At 45.4% G+C, this 22,162-nt stretch overlaps 1 protein-coding gene across 1 annotated transcript in view; it reads right to left on the reverse strand.

The window, feature by feature from the left end:
- The window catches only part of SERTAD2 (SERTA domain containing 2), a 114,281-nt gene that overhangs the window by 4,728 nt on the left and 87,391 nt on the right, over nucleotides 1-22,162 (reverse strand). Inside the window, exon 2 of the mRNA XM_029938514.1 lies at nucleotides 5-310. Coding sequence (XP_029794374.1) covers nucleotides 5-306 — 302 coding nt within the window. The 5' untranslated portion in view covers nucleotides 307-310. The remainder of the gene's footprint in view (nucleotides 1-4; nucleotides 311-22,162) is intronic.

The raw sequence follows: 22,162 nt of genomic DNA on the forward strand, positions 1-22,162 counted from the left end.
GGGCGGGGGCGAGGCGGCGGCGGCGGCGGCGGCGGCGGCGGCGGAGGCGAACACCGGCCTCAGGCTGCCTTCCTGTTTGAGCTCCTCCTGGATCCGCCGCAACATGTTGTTGATCAGAACGGTCTTTTGCAAGCTGGGCTCTGTGAGGGGCCTGTGGTTATAGAGTTTCATAAGGGAAATGTTGAAGATAGTCTGGCGCTGTAAGGTGTAAGACACCTTGGATGGCCCATCGGAGGGAGACAGGATTTTGCCTTCCAGCCCATCTTCATGCTCGTCAAACTTCCGTTTTTCTCCTTTACCCAACATATATCTGCAAAGGAGGGAGGAAGGAAATGGAATGAATCACACGAAAACTAATTTCGACCCGGAAAATGGCGCTGATTCGGAGGTCGGAACTTGGACTCCGGTCCCTGGCCCAAGGTGACTTAGCAGGGACAGATTTACTGGGGGATCTCTCAGAATAGGAGAGAATTGGGAAATCTACCTTTGTATGCTGGTGGACCAGTTTTTATCACTAGGTAGTCTGGTGAATGTATTTTTTGAGAAATGTGTACGGCACAGACAAGTTAAACGTTACCATGGAAACCATGATTTTGACTTTCTCCACTCCTGCGCTTGCGTTCGCTTGCCCAACATTACCATGCAGTTTCAATTTCCCTCCCCCAGATTTATTTTTAAAGCTCAAGAAAACACTTACAATGCTATGACCTAACAGATAAAGGTGTCATAGATTACATCTTGAACGATTAAAAGAACCACCACGCTGGGGAAGGGGGGGCAGGCACAATTTTGGTAGAACCGTGTGTGCTTTCAAAATGCCTTTTCCTTCCTCATTATGCATAGAGACTCGCTGCCTGTTTGGTGACATGTGGTGAAGCACTTGGCCTGTGTGAAATGACCACAGCGCTTTTCAGCCTAGAATAAAATGGAGGAATGTGGTTTTCCCAGTCCAAGTTCCATGGCTCAGTTTGATTGCATACAGTTATGTCTGAATGCAACTGGGACAAGTTTAAAAGTAATTTGTTCTGATTATAAGCATTGCTTTTTGAGTACGTGAGACATTTCATAACAAAATACCTACTGTGATTCCAGAGATACATATGTAATTCAAAAAAAATAACAACACCTATATCTCAGACCTTGAACATTTGGGAATGGCTTGACTCTTAACTGCTGCCCTCATCTGAGGCTCACGACCTAGGCCCCCGCCCTCCAACCTCTCACCACCCCCCCTTCTCTGGCCTTAGGGAAGACCCCCTCAGCTGGCTGCATCTTCTGGAGAGTGGTCCTTCCTTTCAGAACTTCTGCCACCTAAATGGAATAATTGCATGTCCACTGGCCTTCACCTCACAGACTCACTTCCGAACCATTTAATCAAGAAAGTTGTTCTCATGCCATCCAGACCAGGAGCCGAGGTTGTAACTGAGCCGGGCCTGTGCTTGCCGGCCCCCACCCCTGCAGCACTCACAGGCCGGCGTTCGTCCTCCGGTCAGTGCTACTCACTCTTTGATATCTTCATATATGAGCCCTTTGTACTGCCCCACTTTTTCTTCTAAAAGCAACTTGCCTTTTACTGAATTGCTTCAGCTGATTTTGACGGAGCCTCATCCCATCATTTAGCTCTACTCCTTCTGCATCTCTGCTGTCTTGGGCACTCTGCCAGCAAGTGGGGAGTCCCACAGATGAATAAGGCCTGGCCTGCAAGGGGCTGAGCATCATCTCCTACCCCTCATTCTCGTTTTGAATTGAGTCTCGCCCTAAAGGAGTAAGGCTAATCATAACAAAACTGCACAGCTCTTTCTTGCAACACTTGTTAAGGAAGGCCACACTGCCCCCCAAGACGGACAAACAACTTGTAGGTGGTCACCGAGCCTGGCACGCAAGTTCCACTGGGAGCGGCTGCCTTCACATGCCTTGGTCTCCGGGCGAGAAAGACAGCCACACCCCATCAATGTCCGAATCAGCCTGAGAATTTGTTAATGTTCATAACAAATGTACAGTTACTTGTCTGAAACGCCTTCCCTCATAAACGTGAGAAAAATGGATGTCAATCACAAGGACCGAAGACCAGTCCCGCAATGTTCTCTGAGGGGAGGAAGATGTGACCTCTGTATCGAATACTCCACATGACAAAAACCTTCTGTACTGTTTAGTACTAAAAAGTCTCATTTGTATATACACTTTGCATAGAACATTCCCTATCTAAAGTATCTGTGCTACTTAAATTTGAGTGTGAATCAGAGAGGAGGTGATTTCATTTCACATTACAAGACACCTTCTCCTTGATGCCTTACAAGTGTTACTGGGTGGTTCTGTTTTGAGACAGTTACACTATTTGTATCTGCTTAAAATTTAAGCATTTAAATACTGATTTCTAGAAAACTTCCATTTTTGCCAAACAGCTCACTGAGTGCATTTAATTCTCATATAAAGCTGTTAGATAGTCTACATCATAGATTATAATCTAATCGCACTAAATACATGTAAATCTGTGCAAGAGTACACAAATTCATACAAATACACTCTAAATCTGTGATTCTCAAAGTGTGGTCTGTGGAAGGTGCCGGTCTGTGAACTGTTATTGGCCACAATGAGTTAAACAGAGATACTGTATTATTTAGAAATGTTTACAGCAAATTTATAGAGTAATTGTATGTAAATCTAATTTCTAAAACAAGGCTTCTATTTTTTTTTTTTTTTTTTGGGAGACAGAGCGATCCAGCTTGGGTGGGGGAGAGGAGGCAGAGGGGCAGAGAGAGAGAGGAATATTAAGCCGACTCCTTGTGTAGCACAGACCATGAGATCATGACCCGAGCCGAAATCAAGAGTCAGACACTTAACCGAGAGAGCCATCCAGGCTCAGTACTTTTATTCCATTTCTCTAGTATTTTCATGTTTTACTAGAGTAAAGGAAAAAACAAACAAGATGGTCCTTCATCACAGGAAGTTTGAGAAGCACTGTCCCAAAATGTAAACCAAATAAATAACTAGAATCAAATCAGTAACCTCACTGCCACTTGGAATTTTGATTGGTTTTCTGGAGGAGAGGTAACAGGGAAAACAATGTAGACTTTCCTTTTCTTTTAGTCATTAATACAGGATTGTCTTTTAAAGAGTTGTTGCCAGGATAAACAATAGGACTTTTTCAATAGCTTTCTCAATAAGGATTATTTCTCTAGAAATAATCACTGGATCTATGAAACTCGGATATTTACCAAGCATGCAGCACTAGAGGCATTTAGGAGAACTCCCACAGCTGAAGGAGATCGGTGGAGATGTTTTCAAAGAGATTTCAGTGTGAGAAGCACTTAATTTCCAATTAGAAGGATCCAGCTGGTCAGAGCTGGGTGATAACCGAAGGCTTCAGGAGCAGCCTGATAAGATGTAATGCTGGAAGGGGAAGGAGGAGGAAGGACCCTTGTAGCAAAATTTGTGGACAGGATAGACAAATTAAAGCTTGGATACTTTTCAAATGTGTAAATAACCCACAACAGGATGTCTCAAAGCAGGTTTGCCTTCATTTCTCTATAGCATTTTATGAGGCAAAACTGGCTCCACACACCCAAGTGAGGTTGCAAAACACACACAATCCCGATTTGTAATCCTGATTCTATCTCAATCTTGTTAGAAGGGTATAAAATGCAACATAATAAAATCGAGTGTGCGTTTTCACTTAGAAACTTTAACTCTTAAAAAATGTAAGAAACTTTTTTTTAAGAGTTAACGTTTTTCTAGAGTTTGCTTAACACAGTGTTTGAGTCCAGTTCTCCCGCTGACCACGTTCAGAAAAGGCCTCCAGCTCCTACAGGAGGCAGCTTGGAGAATTCTCACTCTCAGTGCGGTGCTAACGACCACCTCTTGGAGCAGAGCCCGGTTCAAAGAAGACAGGACAAGCCCCTCAAGAACCTGAGGGCAAAAAGCCAAATGGCGGCTCTGGGCCCTGGGGCTCAGGCAGGCCAAAGCCAGGGTCAGCCGCTCCTTAGAAGCCCGGCTCCACCGGCTCGCCAAGAAAACAACAATAGCTCTTTAAGCACACTATTGGCGGAGCACGTGACCTTTTAAAAGGCCTCACTGGGCTGCAGCTTGAAGACAAGCAGTAGCTCGGGCTCATTAAGGACTGCAAGGTAACACTAGAGAAGGGGAGTTCTGCGGTTCCTGCCCGAGTGCCTGGAAGGCCTGGCTGTGGAACAGGGACACCTACACCGGGACAAGGGACCTGCAGTTCACAGGAAGGAGGGACTTGTGACAAGTGTGGCTTCCAGGCCATCCTGAGACCTGACACCCCTCGTTGTCTCCTCCCTTGGCTTGTGAAGGCGTAAGCCCAACGCACATGCCTTTTATCCAATTTTCCAGCCAGAAAAGGGTCCCTGCAGGTTAGAGACCCCCGCCTGGAGGAGGGAGGTGGTCGCTTCCTCCCTTTTCTGCCCTGCCAGGGAGCCTAAAGCCAATTGTACCCCCTCTTGTCTTGCATATTCGGTGGTTCGTGATAAAACACCCCCCTCCCAATAAACTTGCTAGAAACAAACTCCTAGCATCCTTATTTTACTTAACATAAACTTTAGCAAGTGTTAACTACAGCAAACTAAGTTTCGAAAAAAAAGAACAAAGCTCATGGGTAGCAAAATTAATGAAAACCTCTCTCCCGGGGTTTCCCAAGAAACACAGGGGCACACCTGGGGGTGTGCAATTTCAGATTCTGAGTGACTCCCACAGCAAGGCATCAGAGAGGTCATTATGGGCCAGGATGGTCAGGGAAGACTTCTGGAGGCAGGGTTTGAGATTTATATTTAAGGTGGGATTGTCTCTTTGTGCCTATTTCCTACTGCAGACTGGAAGCCCCATGAGGGCACAGAGTCTGTTTCATTCGCCTCTGTATCCTCAGGATAGGGCAGTCCCCGCCACACAGAAGATGCCCCACAGATGGTTGTGGACTGAATGAACAGTGAGTGGATAGAATGAGGAAGGACTGTGGGGCAGCCAGGGAACTGAGACAGAGATGTGTGTGTGTCTTTGTCCCCGAGTGCGAACTGTGCCTGGGAGGGAGGGTCTGAGAAAGAGGAGGCCTGAACGGACCTCAGAGGTGTCAGTCGGTCAGGAAACGTGGTGGGACAGAGACACACGGGGTGGGCCGGGAAGCCTTAGCTCAGAAAGCTGTCTAGGGAAAGCCTGTCACTCGTCTCCAACTTGGAGGAATGTCCCACTCCCCTGGGAGGCTTGTCCACACACAACGCGGATCCTCCCTCCCACCCCCAGGATTCTCATCCAGCAGGTCTAGTGTGGAGCCGGGGAATCTGCATTTGCAGGTTTGCAGGTTATGCTGGTCTGGAGACCCTAACTTCCTCTCTCCTCCATCCGGCCATTTCATGTGTGAGCCGGTGGATAGTTTTATCCAATTTTACTCCCACCAGGGGGTCCAAAGGTCTTCCCTATTTGTGTCTAAGCAAGTAAGGAAAAAAGGAAATGAACAGTGTTTTTGCGATGGCAACTGACAACGGACATTAAAAAAACAGACTATATGCAGAATTAAGGAGCCTTCAGCTCAATTTTAATGGTAAAGCCCAGCTTCTCAGACTGATACATCACATCCCACTGGCTAGGAGAACCCAGATTGTTCTTGCTGTGATCTTAGAGTGCATGGCAGTGAGGCCTTAAGCCCAACATCCCAAAATGAACTCAAGTAGTACATACGTGTTAAAAGCCTAACATTTCAGGAGCACCTGGGTGGCTCAGTCAGTTAAGCCTCCAGCTTCGGCTCAGGTCATGATCTCACAGTTCGTGGGTTCGAGCCCCGCGTCGGGCTCTGTGCTGACCGCTAGCTCAGAGCCTGGAGCCTGCTTCAGAATCTGTATCTCCTTTTCTCTCTGACCCTCCCCTGCTCGCGATGTCTCTCTCTGTCTCTCAAAAATAAACAAAAAACATTAAAAAAAGTCTAACATTTCATAGCTTTTATATTTTTAAGGCATTAAGGGGAAAAATGCAAACTTAAAAAACAATCAAACAGTTCTCTTTAACCCGATGTTTTTCAACTTTTTAAAAGTGCTGTCTTAAAATTAACAAAAACCCCACTCTCCTTTAATGCTCTTTGAACTGTCAAAAATAAATGTTATATTTAAATTAAAAATATTAAATCTACTTTTGCAAACTACCACTTCTGCGGGCTCTCCGTAGCCCTCTGTGGGTAGCATCCCTGCTGGGGCCCCTGGGGGCCTGAATGGGAAGCCTTCTTGGCCCACCACGAGGGCTGCCTTTCTGGTTTTCTGACTATGCACAGGTGAAAAGAGGATGAAAATCATTACTTTGAAATACCTCAGCACCCAACTGAGTCATACACTGTGTACATTTTTAAGAGCCTGTTCTAATTTCCTTTTGTACTAGTAAATAAAAACTGGAAGTCGTCTTATCCCATTCAGGAGTGTAGCAGCCTTCACCATTAAGTGACACATTGTTTCAAAAGCCAAGTAACAAGGCAGAAGTAAGCTACGGTGTCTGCGGTCAGGGAAGGGTCTAGTGGGGCATGGGCTCTGGGGAGCATGGCCGTGGCCTGCACGCTTAGGACCTATGCACGTTTCTGGATGCAGGCTATACTTTACTAAACATATATTTTTAATTTTTTTTATTTTTAATGTTTATTTTTGAAAGACAAAGAGTGAGAGAGAGGGAGAAGGAGGGAGAGAGAGAGGGAGAGAGGGAGAGAGAGAGGCAGAGCGAGAGCAGCGGAGGAGCAGAGCTGGTGGGAGACAGAATCCAAAGCAGGCTCCAGGCTCCCAGCTGTCAGGACAGAGCCCGACGCGGGCTCACTCACACCTGCAAACTGTGAGATCATGACCTGGGCCGAAGGCGGATGCTTAACCGACTGAGCCATCCAGACGCCCCATAGTAAAAATATTTTTAAAAATACTAGTTAGTAGCTCTCAAGGAAAAGGCTCCCAATTCAAAGGGGTTCTTTAGGAACCCATCTCCCTAAACTCTGCGACTCCATCTTCCCATGTGACCGCTGGCTGCTGAAGGGCACAGAAGTACCAGTGCTGACACTAAAACCCCATAATGAAAAAACATTTACAGCGATGCCAACAATTCAGAGCAACGGGTTGTCCTCATGGATCACCCTCACTTGAAGGAAAAAAAGAGCTAAGAGAAGATGTGTGACAAGTGTCTTCAAAGAGCCTAGCAGAGGCGATTTCCTCATTGGACATCCTGTGCTGCCCAAACCCACAGCCCTTTAAGTGGAAACGCACATTCTTCCAGTTTGTGATGGCGGCAGCAGTAGGGGCCCCTGGCAAAATCACTGTGTGAGACAGACTTCCGAGACCGAGAGGGAGGCTGGCCAGAGAAAGGGTTCTGAGACAGCCTCTGAACACCGGTTGGTCTCACTTCTCTTTTCCTCACCCCGTCTACTTGCCTTAAGGTGCGTTCTGGACCCAGTTTTTGAGTCCACATGGAGAGCCGCTGGTCCTAAGAAAGGACACATCCCACCAGCCACAGGGTAGCACTGAGACATGGTTCTTCTACTGTCAAGAGTGTCACACAGCAACTCCCAGGCAGGAAGGAAAAGCCTGATCCAACGTCAGCGGGGGGAAGCCGCGTCTGCTTAGACAACTTCCCACAGTTAAAATATTACACCTTAAAAAACACACGGGACTCAGAAATCTGATAACCTCTGCACGTTTAACACCGTCCCTCCCCCAAGTAACAACAAAACACACCCGGAGAACACAAAGGCCGCCCTGAAAGGGACACAGGAGGTGGTGTGCTGGCGAGCAGCCCACAGAACCAGGCCCAGCCCTCCAAGGGCTCACATCCACGGCTGTGCCACGCGCCCCGCTCCTCCTCGCAGTGGTGACGGATCCTCTAGCGTCGGGGTGCGGGGGAGGGGAGATCTGCTGGGCCTCCAGGAGGGTGCAGAAAGAGGGGTGCAATCAGCCCTCCCAAAGGGTGCCTTCAGACCCCACAGTGACTGCTTCTGGCCTCGGGGAATGGCGGAAACAGGGGCAAGATTCCAACGGGGAGCAGCCTCTGGCTTACAGACAGTAAGGACTCCCCAAGGCAGGGGAGAGTGTTACTGACACAAGCCCTAGCGCTGCCTGCGCGGGGAAAACTTTTTTTTTTTTTTTTTGGATACAAAACAAAACAAAACAAAACAAAACAAAACAAAAAAACAACCGAAGCTCATCCAGGACGAGGTCCCTGCAGTAACATCCATGCTAATTGGTAAGTAAGACAAAGCCGTCCCTAACAAATCAGCGATGTAATTACGAAGCCAGTCACTAGCGGTAGCCAGCCCGGCGCGCTCGGGCGCTATTCCGAAGCTGTAACCCGACACCACTGCTCGCGGCGCCGCCTCCCGGCTCGGCCCGCGCGGGGGGCTCGGGCCGCGGGCCCTGCACCGGCTGTTCGCGAGGCGGCCGCCACTGCATTTCCACCGAGACCCCGGGAACGGCCCTCGCTGCGTTCTTGATAGCGCCGTACAGCCTGGAGAGAAAACCGAAATTCGGCCAGGAAGTCAACCCCCCACCTAAGTAAACAAACAAACAAACAAACAAACAAAAACCTCAAAAAACTTTGTTTGGCAATGTCTTTTTAATGTCCACATTTTAAGATACTCTAGCTTTCCCTCGCGGGATTTTTACAGACTTCCATTAAATTGAAGACTGTTTCAGGCACTGTTGGTTTGTCAAATATAATCTTTTCTCTTGGAAAAAGAAAAGGAAAAATTTAAATGTTGACAACGAACTGCATTTAGTAGGCAAAACAGACTCAAATTCTGGGAGAGAATGTTTCAAGTAAATATTTCTTTGGAATATATTATGGCCTTGTTAATAAATATCTGGAAAGAAAAATAGGCTTTTTCAAATGTTACTGTTAAGTAGTATAAAATGTTTTTAATATCCTGTCTTATTGGTTCCTCCACCAGCTGGGAATTTTAGGTTTTAAATGAAGCTAAATCTTATGAAGCTAGGGACACCAGTCACCTTTTTCCAAAGACAGTGAAATGCTAGCAATTATTTTATTTTACCTAAGGATTCTGGCCAAAAGCACCACACCCTTGAAGTGAAAGATTGAGCAGAAATATATGGTTTCTGAACTTCAGTTTAACAAAAATACACTCAATATATGCTTCAAAATCCTCAAGAGAAAAGCTGGCCATGTAGATGAACCAAAACTGACAACATGTTGTCAACTATTGAAACTGGGAAATATGTACAAGGGGATGCATGACACTCTTCCCTGAGTTTGGAATTTTCCATAATAAAAAGTTAAACACACAGACAACATGTCAATACATCTGTTTAAAATTCTACAAACTGAAAAAAAAATCAAATAAGCACAATAAATTATTTACACCCTCAGCGAGAACTATTCTATTAACTTGATAGGTTAGTTTACACGGAAGGCGGCTATTAATGCTCCATGTAAACTAAGCACGCCCAGTACAGGTCAACTCCTTTCAAACTCTGAAAGACAGCACATCACATTCAGCCACAAGGGGGCGCAGCAGAGCAACAAGGCGCGCCTGAAGTCTGATTATTCACTGCAATTCTACCTATAGACCTCTCAAAGCATACACATTTCGAGATTGTTGCCAAAGAGCAGTCTACACAGGACACTGCTAGGCAAGCGAACAGACTTGCCAAGGCCAAATTAAATTATATCATGCTATCGTTCACACTGAATAATAATGTATGTAGGAAAAGGCTGTTGCCTGTATCTGTGATACTGAGGTTTCAAAAACCACGGTTAAAATCCCTGGAGGATTCCTGAAGTGAGAACACACACAACAGCAACAAACACACAAACCCAAGTATAAGATGAGAACTTGGAGAAGCCAAGAGTTTGAAACTTCCAGTGGAGGTCCTAACCACAGGGGCCTCCCAACCACACAACGAGTTGGTCTCAGTGCATTAAGAACGGAGCCATCAACAATCTTACCGCTTTTTTTTTTTTAAGTTTTTAATGCTTTATTTATTTTTGATACAGAGAGAGACAGAGCATGAGAGGGGGAGGGGCAGAGAGAGAGGGAGACACAGAACTGGAAGCAGGCTCCAGGCTCTGAGCCAGCTGTCAGCACAGAGCCTGACGCGGGGCTCGAACCCACGACCGTGAGATCTGACCTGAGCCCAAGTCATAGACCCAACCAACTGAGCCACCCAGGCACCCCTCTTATCACTTCTTAAGAACTGGAAATTATTTCCACACTGAACAGATAAGGCTTTGAGCAGTTATTTGGGAAAACTTCAAAAAGGATATTGGGGAGGAGCCATTTAATTGTAAAATGTAACAAAGTTAACCTTAGAGAGATAATGAAACCAGTTACTGTGTAACTACTTGCTGAACTATTTTTCTACTCGATTACAAGTTGATGTTCTCTGGTGTTGTATGTTCCATAATAAAGTTCATAAGAAATTACCTTTATCACAATCTTTCCCCTTGAAACTCTGAAAATATAAACATCTTTATAATGTATCATAATCATTTAAATTATGATGGTAATTCATACTAATTTGGTGTCAGGAATATCTTTAGCATGCTGAATCTAAAGACTCATAATCAATTAAGAAAAAAAATTCTTAGATTTGAATTTCTTTCTCTTAAGATAATGTAAGGCTAGCTAGCCTTGCCCCACCCCCATTCCCGTGCATAATGAAAATATTTTTTTCTCCTGTATTTATAATTGCTTGGATGGGATTCTGGTTTCAACCCTCCGATAGCATCTTTTCCCCAAAGATACCTTGTTTTCCCCCTCACACTAGAGACCCTTAATAAACAATGTCAGGGGGAATAAAAGGCTTAGGGTAGAAACCAGTGCTTTGCCAAAGTGACAGGTTTGGTTTTTGGTGGTGTTTTGTTGTTGTTTTTTTTTAAAGAGGGCCATGAGATATATAAAACAGTCACACTAAAAGAGGCAAATGTACTTTGCTCAAACAAATCTCTGTAAAATAAAACTGCATCTTTAGTTAACAAAAGGTTGGTTTTGCTAGCCAACTACTTACCACTGGTTGAAATGAATAAAAACCAAGTATGCTATAGCAGGAAATATTTTTATGGAAGTGTTTCTTGAACATTATGGGGATTTTTTAGTCTTCTTTGTGTTCAGATTCAGAATGCTTTATTACTATGAAAGATCACTTTAAAGAAGACATGTTATAAAATATTACTCACAAATATTGAGCATATTTCATCTTTTAGCCTTCACATGCAGTCTAGTTATTATATTTTTAATTTACTGAGTAAAACAAAACATTGTACTGTATGGTCCAAATCTGGATTCCTTCAAAAACATCTCTACAACATGACATAGGAGGATAAAAACTGAAGGCAGAGGATAACAGGGACAGACTTCAGACACATGTAAAAGGGAGGAAGCTATTTTTCTGTGTAAATCTCAGGCCCCATGTCCATACTCAGAATGTTTTAGTTACTCCTAAGAATTAGGCAGGCTGGTGATAAGGTCTTCCAAAGACAATTTAAACTTTATAGATTTGAATAATTCACAAAGCAGAAAAGGAAAATGAGGATACAAACTAGCCTTCAAAGCCGTGAATGATACTTTATCAATATGGCAGCCATTTACTTTTACAAATAATACTTTGGGGCCACTTTGAGATGAAATGTATTCCTTTCTGAGGACTTCTGTGTATTGATAATTAATGTCCCATGGAACACAAAGTCACTGAGCCAAAAACCACAAAAATAAAGTACCACACTGAATATGATAAATATTCATTTTCTAAAGAACTGACCTCTCAACACTAGAATAATCTCCAGTGATCCCTAAGGAAAGCCTGCCTCCAGTCTACCACACTTGCTACCCCTAACATTCCACTCCTCCTGCCTAGCTTCAGAGGTTTCAGAAGCAAGAAGGCAGGTGCCACTGGAGGAATCTACATTTTGAATCTAGAACACAGCTACCATCAGATAGCTAACAATCATCATCAGGTCAACTCTATTTTATTTTACATTCCTGGATTTGGTAAAAAAAATATATTTTCAAAAAAAAGCAGCCTGTTTTAAAAACGATTCAGAAAGGACCATCACCAGGCTCATGAAAACAGAAAGGCAGCACAGAAATTTCTTGTTCAGCTGCAGAGCACAAAACTCAAATTCCTCTGCTGGCTCACTTCTCAGTACACATGCACAAGGAGGTTCCCTCCTCAAAAAAGGAGAGAAATCTGGAGAGCAAATCTGTATCATGTATTATTATAAAACGGGATAACCACTGAGGGAGAATCGGTTTAAAACAGGTGCCCTCATTATCTCTGTAGCGTGGCTAGAATTTTATGCAAACCTGTTCTGGTGTAGAGATGACCTTGGGACTTTCAGATTCCCTGAGTTGAACTCAGGCAGCACTTCTAAACACCAGGGTGGGGTACTCAGCAGCCCTGCTCCAAGCCCCAGGAGCTGCGGTGTGGCGGGGAATGATAAGCTGCAGGCCAGGAGAGGAGAGCAGGGAGCTAAAGGTTGATTTGCAGCAAGTGGCGTCGCCATCCGAACGTAGTTTTCTAACCATGGCATATCCAAGTGGTTCTTTTTGTTCAGCAGATGCACACAGCCCACTGTAAACATGAGTGTGTGTGCATGTGTGTGTACATACACAAAATGCCCTTAAGAGCCAAAATCCCTTCCCCTTCACTCTTCTACGAAAAACTCCCTAGAAGCACAAAAACGCTTAGTTTAGCGTCATCCTCTCAGTAAACCGCCTATGCAGATTGTTAAAGCAGAAACCTTAGAACTACTTAATAACTCTGCAAAGGTTATTGCAGAGAGACAAAAAGATAGTAATTCAGACATGACTTCGTTTTAAGAACATAGGTTTGCTGCTACCTGGAGTCACTAGAGAAACAAAGCTGCCTTTGGGCACCTAAAACTAGTCAGACCTGCTGTAGCAGTTGCACGGTGGCTCCAGATCTGCCCTCCACTCTCCTCCCTCCAGCCCCCACCCCACGCATCCGCATAGCTCCCTCCACTCAGGGCGGCGCCTGGCCGGGCACAGTCACCCCTCGTCCTGTCCTCCCTGCTCAGAGCCCAGGCCAGCGCTCCACACACAGCGTGCAAGTGTAAGGAGAGGCCAGACAGGCGAGCAGAGGCTGACTCCGTTCTGAACCGAGAGAGCAGCCCTGGGTACGGAGTACAACTTGGACAGCTTACATGGTCCTGGGTTTCTAAAACAGAGAAATCAAATTGTGGTTGTTTGTGTCAGTGAATCCTGGCAGGTATTTCTAATTAAGTTCAGATGAGGGACAGGAGACCTTGAGAGGAGACGAATGAGCCTTTCCAGCTTTTGGAGTCCTCAGACCACAAAGGGAACAGAATTTCCAAAAGGGAGTTTGCATTGTCTACATGAAGTGCTTAGTTTCAATAAGAAACATTTGTTTTGTCCTATTAAAGGTCATGCGTTTTCAAAGATACTGTGATGTTTTTATTTTGAAATTTTTATTCGTATTTCAATGAAAATTTTTAGACAGCCAAGCATGTTCTGTTTGTCTCATGATCTTCAAGAGAAAAGAAAAAAAAGAAAACAACAACACAAGGCATCTATTTATTACCCAGAATAGGAATGTCGTCTTATTGGCCTGACATATGCCATTCACAGATTCATACAAAGAATGAACTGCCACACAGTGCTCGTGGAGAAAGACACTGCTCCACACAATGAGTGATGGGCGCTCCGGGGGACAGTTCTGCTCACAGGGTTTCCCAGCATCTGCACAGAGGGCAGAAGTTTGCTTTTCATACCGACTGCACTGGCCATTGGAGACAATTTTTTCTTAAAGACATGCCAGCATAGGTCGGTAGCAGTTCCCTTCAAGAATACTGAAACTAAAGTAAATACCCACATACTTAGTAAGTAGGAGTCCTAGCTTATCAGTTTCTATCATTTGTCGGAGTAATACACAGTAGCAGCAGGTAGACAATTGTGATTTATGCATATGCAGCAGCCAAATATTAGGTTTTCATGTTCTGCTGGCCAGTATTAATTCATGGCAAGACCTTTGAAGGTAGGTGCTACCCTTCTTGTGAAGCCATTTTTCACTTAACACTGAAACTTGCCCTCTTACCTTCAGTATATATGTGATCTTTGGACTCAGCAATCAGAGCTACATCTCTCTTTCTCTTTCTGTCCTTTGCCAGGAAACTACTGCAAATAGAATCATCTCCTATAGGATATATCATAACATTAAATATGAAATTTCTGTAGCATCAAAGTTTTTAAAACATTCTAAAAGTGAATTAAGGTTCACACTCAACACCAAATTTATCTCTACATGTATTTAATCTACATATAAGAGACAAAGTGGTCCTGATTTTTCCGAGAGGAATTAAATACAAAATAAAATGCCATGCTTTTACTAGTGTTCTTTAATGAGGAACCACAGCAAAAAACAAACTCAAAAAGTTTCTGTTGTAGCTTTCACCCTTCTTAGTTAATTAAAATGTAAAATATTGGGGCGCCTGGGTAGCTCAGTGGGTTAAGTGTCCGACTGGCTCAAGTCATGATCTCACAGTTCGTGAGTTCAAGCCCCACATGGGGCTTTATGCTGACAGCTCAGAGCCTGGAACCTGCTTCAGATTCTGTCTCCTTCTCCCTCTGCCCCTCCCCCATTCATACACTGTCTCCCTCTCTCTTTCTCGCTCAAAAATAAACATTAAAAAAAGTGTAAAATATTTTGACAGAAAGTAACCTGGTAGTAAAATTTCATACTGATAATTTGTAGTATGCCACTTTATTTGACAAAAAAAACACTCTATGCATTTATCTTTGTTTTATCTCCTCCATACTTTTTTTAATGTTTTGTGTACATGTCTTTCTCAAGTAGTGTTGTACTTTTATTCTGTCATTGGAGCATTATGTAAAATAGTGGATGCCAAAAGCTATTAGTTGCTACACAAATCTCAGTTTTGAAATATCAACATTTTTATTATTTTCTATGCTCATTATTGATAATTCAGTGCATGACTACTGGGTATAATTTATATTTCACCTTCGCACTGAAAAAGCTTTCAAGGGGGACAGTTCAGCAAAGAGGAGTCTAAAGGATTTCAAAATCTCAATTAATATCCTTCTCTTAGTTCTTAAAGGGAAACAAGCCTGAGCAGCTGTTACCTAAGAAGCTGTGACACTTGCCTGACAATAAAACTGTTCCTTAGGACATCTTGTTGTATACTTGGCTGGTATTATAAAATGTGAGTCCTCTCTCCTACCTGTGGTGTTAGAGCAAGGAACACACGGAGTGTCAGAAAAAAAAAGAAAAGAAAAAAAGGCCGTCAAATCCATTTCCTAAGATTTCTCATGGTTACGTACAGCAACATGGTTACGTACGTTTAATTAGGAGGACAGGAAAAAAGTAAAGATTATCTTCAAGGTCCCAAACTTGATGAACAACGTAAATAACTTTACATTAACATATAATCCCTCTAAGTAAATCAATGAAACTAAAAGAAAACTTTCTAAACATTTGTCTATCTTTTTCCCCCCACAAAGAAACTGATGAAATTAACAGGAGAGCAGAGATCCATGAACAAGCTATTCCTGCCGGTGCCAGAAGCTGGGTCTTCGGATGGGTATTTTCATCCTCACAGCACACTCAAATCAGAATAGACGGCTATAAAAAGTGGGAGCAATGGGAGGAGCTCTTGGAGTGAGGCATGCCTTCTGGTTAGCTGAGCAACTATGCCCTTCACCCCCCTCCGCACAACAATGAAGAGACTCTCAGGTGGACTGCCCTCCAGGGGTTGAGTGGAGCCAAGAGCCCACTCCAATCTTGTCAGAGACTAGTCCCTAATTACAAAATGCTACTTTGAACACTTAAGGCCTCAAGGATCCTATTGGCTACTACAACTTCTAGGTTCTTTACACACATTATGAACATTTCTTAACATATTGGGAAATCAAAAAGCATATTTCATGAACAAAGCCTGAAAACACTTACTATCTTCCTTAAGACTGAAGCTGCCCAATTCGATTCAAATATAACTGCTACAGTCTGAGGCTGCCTGTCTCACCCCGCTGACTGCCCTTCCCTATTCAGTGCCTGTAAAAACTTACTTTCTACCACCTCAAACATCCTGAAACTACCCAGTTTGAAAGCAAAAAGCTATTCTAAGACAAACTATACCTAATCTTTTTTGTGAAATTTAGACTAAACCCCAAACCCTACTCCCTTCACAATCTATTACTACTACTTCTGCGAAAGGTAGGCTGATTGATGGCCAAGAATAAAAATAAGAACAATTTATGATTTTCTTTAGATGGAGTGGCCCTCTGACGGCACCCTCTGTCTTAATGGTACAAAGTCCAGGGCCAGGGACAGCTGGCTCCCCGCAGCCCCCTCCCTTTCAGTCATAGGCGGTTACCACCAAGATGACTTGTAGATTTCTAACTTAAAAGCCAGTGAGACGTTAAGTTTAATACACATATATTCAAAATCAATTCACTTGTCACGGGCGAAAGGAGGGTAGAGAGGGAGGTTTTCAAGCTAAAAACACAGAGAAACTCACAGGAACACACTATAGCAAGTTGGATGCAGACCCGGTCACGGAACCCAAAAGTGAAGCAGCCTTCGCTCCAGCAATCCGAGCCTTAAAAAAAAAAGACTCGTACGTTCACAACAACACAACGGCCACAACACGCACACACATCGCAGCTGTAAAAGCGACAGCTCCAAGCTCCCTTCGTCCCACTACTGGGCTCGGGTTAGCTCCCGACCCCCTCCAGACCCGGGTCCGTGACTGCCCGTCCCCTGCCCTTCCCCCAGCAGATCTGGCCGGGTACGCCGGGGGGTCCTCGGCCCTCGCTCTGGGGGTCTAAGGGCGCGGGGCCGGAAAGCAGTGGGAGGGAACGCTCGACCGGATACCTGCTCCAGGCCAGGTCCCTATCGCCGAGGTGCTCGCGACCCTAGCGGCCGCTCGGGCCCCTCCTCCGCCCTCCGGGCTCTCCCGGTCCTGGCCAGGTCCCAACGCTGCCCCCCATCCATCGGGAGCCCGGCGCATCAGAGGATCCCCTCCAGCCTGGCGCAGAGAGAACTTACCACATGCAGCTCCACCTGGGAACTAACGCATCAGGAGGGGTTTCTGCCCACTCCTCAAGCTACTCTCTCTCCATGCGGAGTCCCCGCGCCGGGGGCCCGAGGGTGGCGCTGGGGAGCGGGCAGGAGGCGAGACCGAAGCTAAGACTCCGCAGTCCTCTGCCGGCGCGCTCGGAGCATTATACAATGGTGGAGGCGGCGGCGGCGGCGGCGGCAGGCAGGCAGGCAGGCAGGCCGGCAGGCAGCGGAGGAGGAAGCGGGAGGCGGGCGGAGGGGGCGCCCTGACCGAGCGAGCGGCAGCTCGTGCTCCAGCACTCGCCGTGCAGGAGTGACGTGCGGCCAGCGAGCCTCCCGCGAGCTCCGGCCCCGGGCTCAGCAGGCCCCGCCCTCCCCCGGCCCCGCCCCCTCCCCCGGCCCGCCCCCTCCCCCGGCGGTCCCGGGAGGCGAGATAAATGCCGAGCCGGGCCCCGGCCGCTGCTGGAGCAGGAAGGGGCAGGCAGAGCACGGGAGACGTCGGGTGGCAGCGCCGCCCACGGCTCCCTCCCCGGCCGGCGCACCCTTTATTTTCTCTTAAGGAAAGGCTTAAAGAGAAGGCGAGACGAAAAGAGACACTCCGGCCAAGGGACCACAACTAACCACCAATAATCCCCTCACACTCCAGAAAATACTCATGCAAACGACCGAGCGGCTAGTGACAAAGGCGGCGGCGAGTGCAGCGCGCGCATAGCCCGCTGAGTCGCGCGACCGCAAATATGACAAGCATCTGAGCTATTCGGCAACTTGGGGCCGGTCAGCAGGGCCGGCAGGGTCCCGCGGGGGAGGGGGGATAGAAGGTGAGGGGCAAAAATTCGACCCCAAGGCACGGCATCCACGCTGCCTGCCTAGCTTTCGGGATAGGCGTCCCTGGAGGGCCGGGGGCGGCAGCGTCTGCAGCTGGGACACTCCCAGACGGCCCCGTCTCCGGACGCACGAGTGGCCTGTAGAGATGTTGGAGTAGCAGGACAGCGCTACAGCTGGAGCCGGGGGCAGAAAATGCCCTCCGAGCGCGGCCAACTCGGCCCGACACTTCGAAATGGGTCACCAAGTCAACAGTACTTTCGGAGTAGGACGGAGCCGAGTTACATCCTTCGTGGCCGGCTGCGCCCTGGTGCAGAGTCGGCCGCCGGCCGCCGGCGCTGGCAGAGCCCACGCAGGTAGGGAAGCCAGGGTTGGACACCCAGCGGGCTCAGAGGCCCGCTCCTCCGCCCAGAAGTTTCATGTGGCTACCCCTTTCCCTCTCCTTAGGAAAGCTGCTGCTTTGAACTACTTTCATTTGGCAGGGAAATTTATACTAACTGGGAGAGGTGTGTGTGCCTAAGTGGTGTGAATTTAACAAACCAGGAAAAGAGCTCCCCGGGAAAATTAATGATTATTTTAAAAATTAAATGCACGTTCAGTGTAAAAATGTTAAAACAAGTAATTCAGGCATCTTAAAATTTTGGCTGCCACCCCAATCAATATCATCTCAGATATTTGGCGTTTAATGGTCCACTCTACAAGTTATATTTAAGAATAATAAAGCTTTAAGACCTAACATGAAGGTGATTATAAGTCGTTAACATCAAGACAAGTTTAGGCCTATTTGAACTGTTCTGTAATGATTTGTTATCAATCAAATTGATGATCCTATTGAAATGAAACAGGTTAAAATGTTGGTAGAGGAGACAGTGTTTCTTGTTTTATCTTTAAGGGGAATAAAAAAGATTTTTACTTGACCCTCAGTATAATTAAAATCGTATAGATTTTTCTTTAAGTATAAAGAATAACGTATAAGGTATAACAATGCCAAAAGCTAATTGTTTGTGGATATCTTTGGAAAGTCACATTATAATGGCGCTCCAATGACACTTAACGGAAGTAGTGACGAGGCCCTCTGCAGGTCCTGGTCAATCTGTGCCTGGCGGCACAGCATCCAAACATTTTGTTGTGAAGCCACAATCTTTTTCATCTCCAGAGTTCCACCTTTTAGAGACAACACTAACTATGAACAGTTTCCCAATCACTCACTTATACTTTCAGCGCTCACTTTAAGGAAAGCCATTGAAATAGACGCTGCAATAATCTTTCCTGTGATATCTTTACAGCAGAGGCTAGAGGCTCTGTTGAATTTAAAATGAATTTAAACTGTTTATTGATGAACTGAAGTTAGTAGCAAGTTAGACCTGCAGGACCCGAGGGACACCTGCATATTTTCTAGCAAATGGATCACCAAAATGCAGTGTTCCTGTAAAAAGAACCAAGATCCAAGTGACAATCACTGCGTCTCCAGACACAGAGTGGTCCAATGATTGTGCTAAAAGCACAGGAAACGTTTGCATTCTTAGGAGATCAACCTGAGTTTCTGAGTGAAAAGGTTTTCACCTTGGCACACTTTGGAAGGTATAACATCTTAACAGTGTACCCGTTACATAGGAGTTCCACTTCCCCCACTTTTCCATTCTGGTATCTTTCATCAAAGCATGCAGTGGCAGCTTCAACAGCTGCTGATGTGGTCAGACACAAGGTGGTTAACCACCCCTCCCCCAGGCCGATCCCCCACAAGCCGGCACCCCAATCCCTGCCCGGCCCTGGGAACCCAACTCCACACAGATAAGGAGAGGCTCTCCCTGAGCTTTTGAAGTCAACTCGCTCCAGTAGGCAATGGCATGATTTTTAAAAAAATCATTGCTTATTCCCAGCACACGAACAAGAAATGTTTAGTGAACATGTAAGTGTGGTTTTCACTCCCACTCTCTGGGACATTTAAAAGCCCATTTACAATAATCCTACCCTCAGGATTTCGGGTTTAGAGTTTCTCCTTCTCACTTTCACATATAAGAAATTAGGCCAGTCATCCACATTTTAACTATCAGGAACATATCTGTTGAGGGAGAAAACAAACATTGCTTTTGTCAGTACAGAGCTGTGATGCTAGTGTATAAAAATACTCCCTGGTTTAGTTTCAGAGAGGGACTTCTCAACATGGCTTTGTAATTCTGGCTACTGGTTTGCACGCCGCTGCTTCTCTTTGAAAGTTTCTGTACCTTCACATCTTGCAAACTACTCGACAACTTGGCTGACTGAAGGCCACTTTTAGCACTTAATTAGCATGCACCCAAGAAATGACACCAGGATAGGCAGGTTATATAAAAGGAGAAACAAAGACTTAAAAACAGTTCTAAACTTTAATTTTTCTTTCTCCCTTATTACATTTTATCTTTCAGGTTCCACTTGAAATACTAGTAATAAATATCCACGTATACACCTTGAAAATATGGGTCTTAGGGAAAAAAAGAAAATAAGCATTTCAGTTACTGAAACACACGGGACGCGCATGGCCAGCTGTGTTAAATAATCTTTTTATGGAAAATATAGACATCCTTCCTGAACCTGGACTTCCCATTCACTGATAGCTGAAAACTGTTAACTTTAAAATAAACTTTTGGGAGGCAAATCACCTAATTGATTACCAAGGACTTGATACTGGACACAATGATTTGGAAAACTCACCACTCTCAAAAAGGTGGCACAGACTGGTTCAGTACTCTGCAGCCCCCAGCAAATTAAATCTTCACTGTACCAGTGGAACATGTTAACACATCCACTTCTGCAGACTCCCCCCCCCATCTCTTCCTCACTCACTTCTGTCAGGTTCTTTTCCCCCATTTCTCCCCGAAGTCATGGTTCACACAAGCAGAACTTCAACTCCCATGAAGGGCTGCTTTTGCAAAGCTTCCTTAATTATTATTGGGCTGCTTTGCATTGACAGCCCCTTATGTTCTGAGAGAGGATTATTCTGTTAGAGAGATGCCTTCTTCCCTTTAAAAAAAATCTGACAATATTTAAAGATTTAAAAAATCTCAGTGACAATATTTGAAGAAAATGCTTTTAAAACCTTTTTTTTCTATCATTGTTCATTAGTCCCTTCTCACCATTCTTAGAAAAAATGGCTTCTGTTGGGCATTAGTTTCCTTTTCACTTGCCACTATTTTCCATTGAAATCTTTGGATAGGGACACCTGGGTAGATCCATTGGTTGAGCTGAGCATTCAAATCTTGATCTCAGGTCATGATCTCATAATCCATGGGTTTGAGCCCCGCATCAGGCTCTATGCTGACAGTGAGGAGCCTGCTTGGGATTCTCTCTCTCTCCCTCTCTGACCCTCCCCAGCTTGTTCTCTCTCTCTTCTCTCTTTCTCTCTCCTGTCTCTCTCTCTCAAAATAAACAAATACACTTAAAAAATATCTTCAGATAAACTGTGAGGTCCAATTTGGTGCAGCCCTTCTTAGAGACTACAGCTTTTGCTCTCAGCCTCTCCTCATCTGGAAACTACTGGTGACAATTCTATGGCCCCTTCCTGCTAGGTCCTGCTCCACTAGGACGGGTGGTGGCTTCTCACAGGCATCTCTCCTTGTCCCCAGTTCCCCACACAGCACCACCCTCTCGGTGACCTCTGCATGTCGACGCTGTACTTCCTGTCCATAAACGATTCTCCCTTCTTGAACACTTCATGCTCTTCTTGAGACACTCCGCACCCCTGGCATCCACAGAAAGCGTCAACGAGTGTTTGAGATGGCACAGCCTCCAGACCTTCCCTGTCCTTGGGAACTAGCTGGAGGAGATGAGGAGTCCTGGAGTAGGAGTTCGAAGATCTTGTACAAATAGATCACTTAGTTACAATTAACAGTTGACTTTTTAGTTTCTTAATCAATGTCACAGATTTAGGGTCAGCCCCCGTTCCAGGGAAAACAGCACAGGTTGTTGGTCAGGGGATTTTGGGTCTAGTTCCTCAGCTACAGCCAGCAGTGAGGCTGAATTAGACCCTTAGTATCACAGGGTCTGTTCACACCCTTCAAAAGGAGGTACTCAGGGTCAGTGATTTCTGTAGCCCCTTCCCAGAGCTAGGAGTGTATAAAAAAGTGATTACAATGTAAACTACCCCCATAGGGGGGTTTTAGACTCAAATGAGATAATCTGCTCACACTGGAAGATTATAAAACCAACTTCACATTCACAAATTTCCAACAGAAAGGAGAAGTACAAATACTGATAATATACTATATTCAACAGAGTATGTTCTTGCAATTGTTTTTATTTCCAGAAGGCAGATTTGAGCAATGTAT

Source organism: Suricata suricatta, chromosome 4 (assembly GCF_006229205.1).
Source record: "Suricata suricatta isolate VVHF042 chromosome 4, meerkat_22Aug2017_6uvM2_HiC, whole genome shotgun sequence".
Taxonomy (NCBI): domain Eukaryota; kingdom Metazoa; phylum Chordata; class Mammalia; order Carnivora; family Herpestidae; genus Suricata; species Suricata suricatta.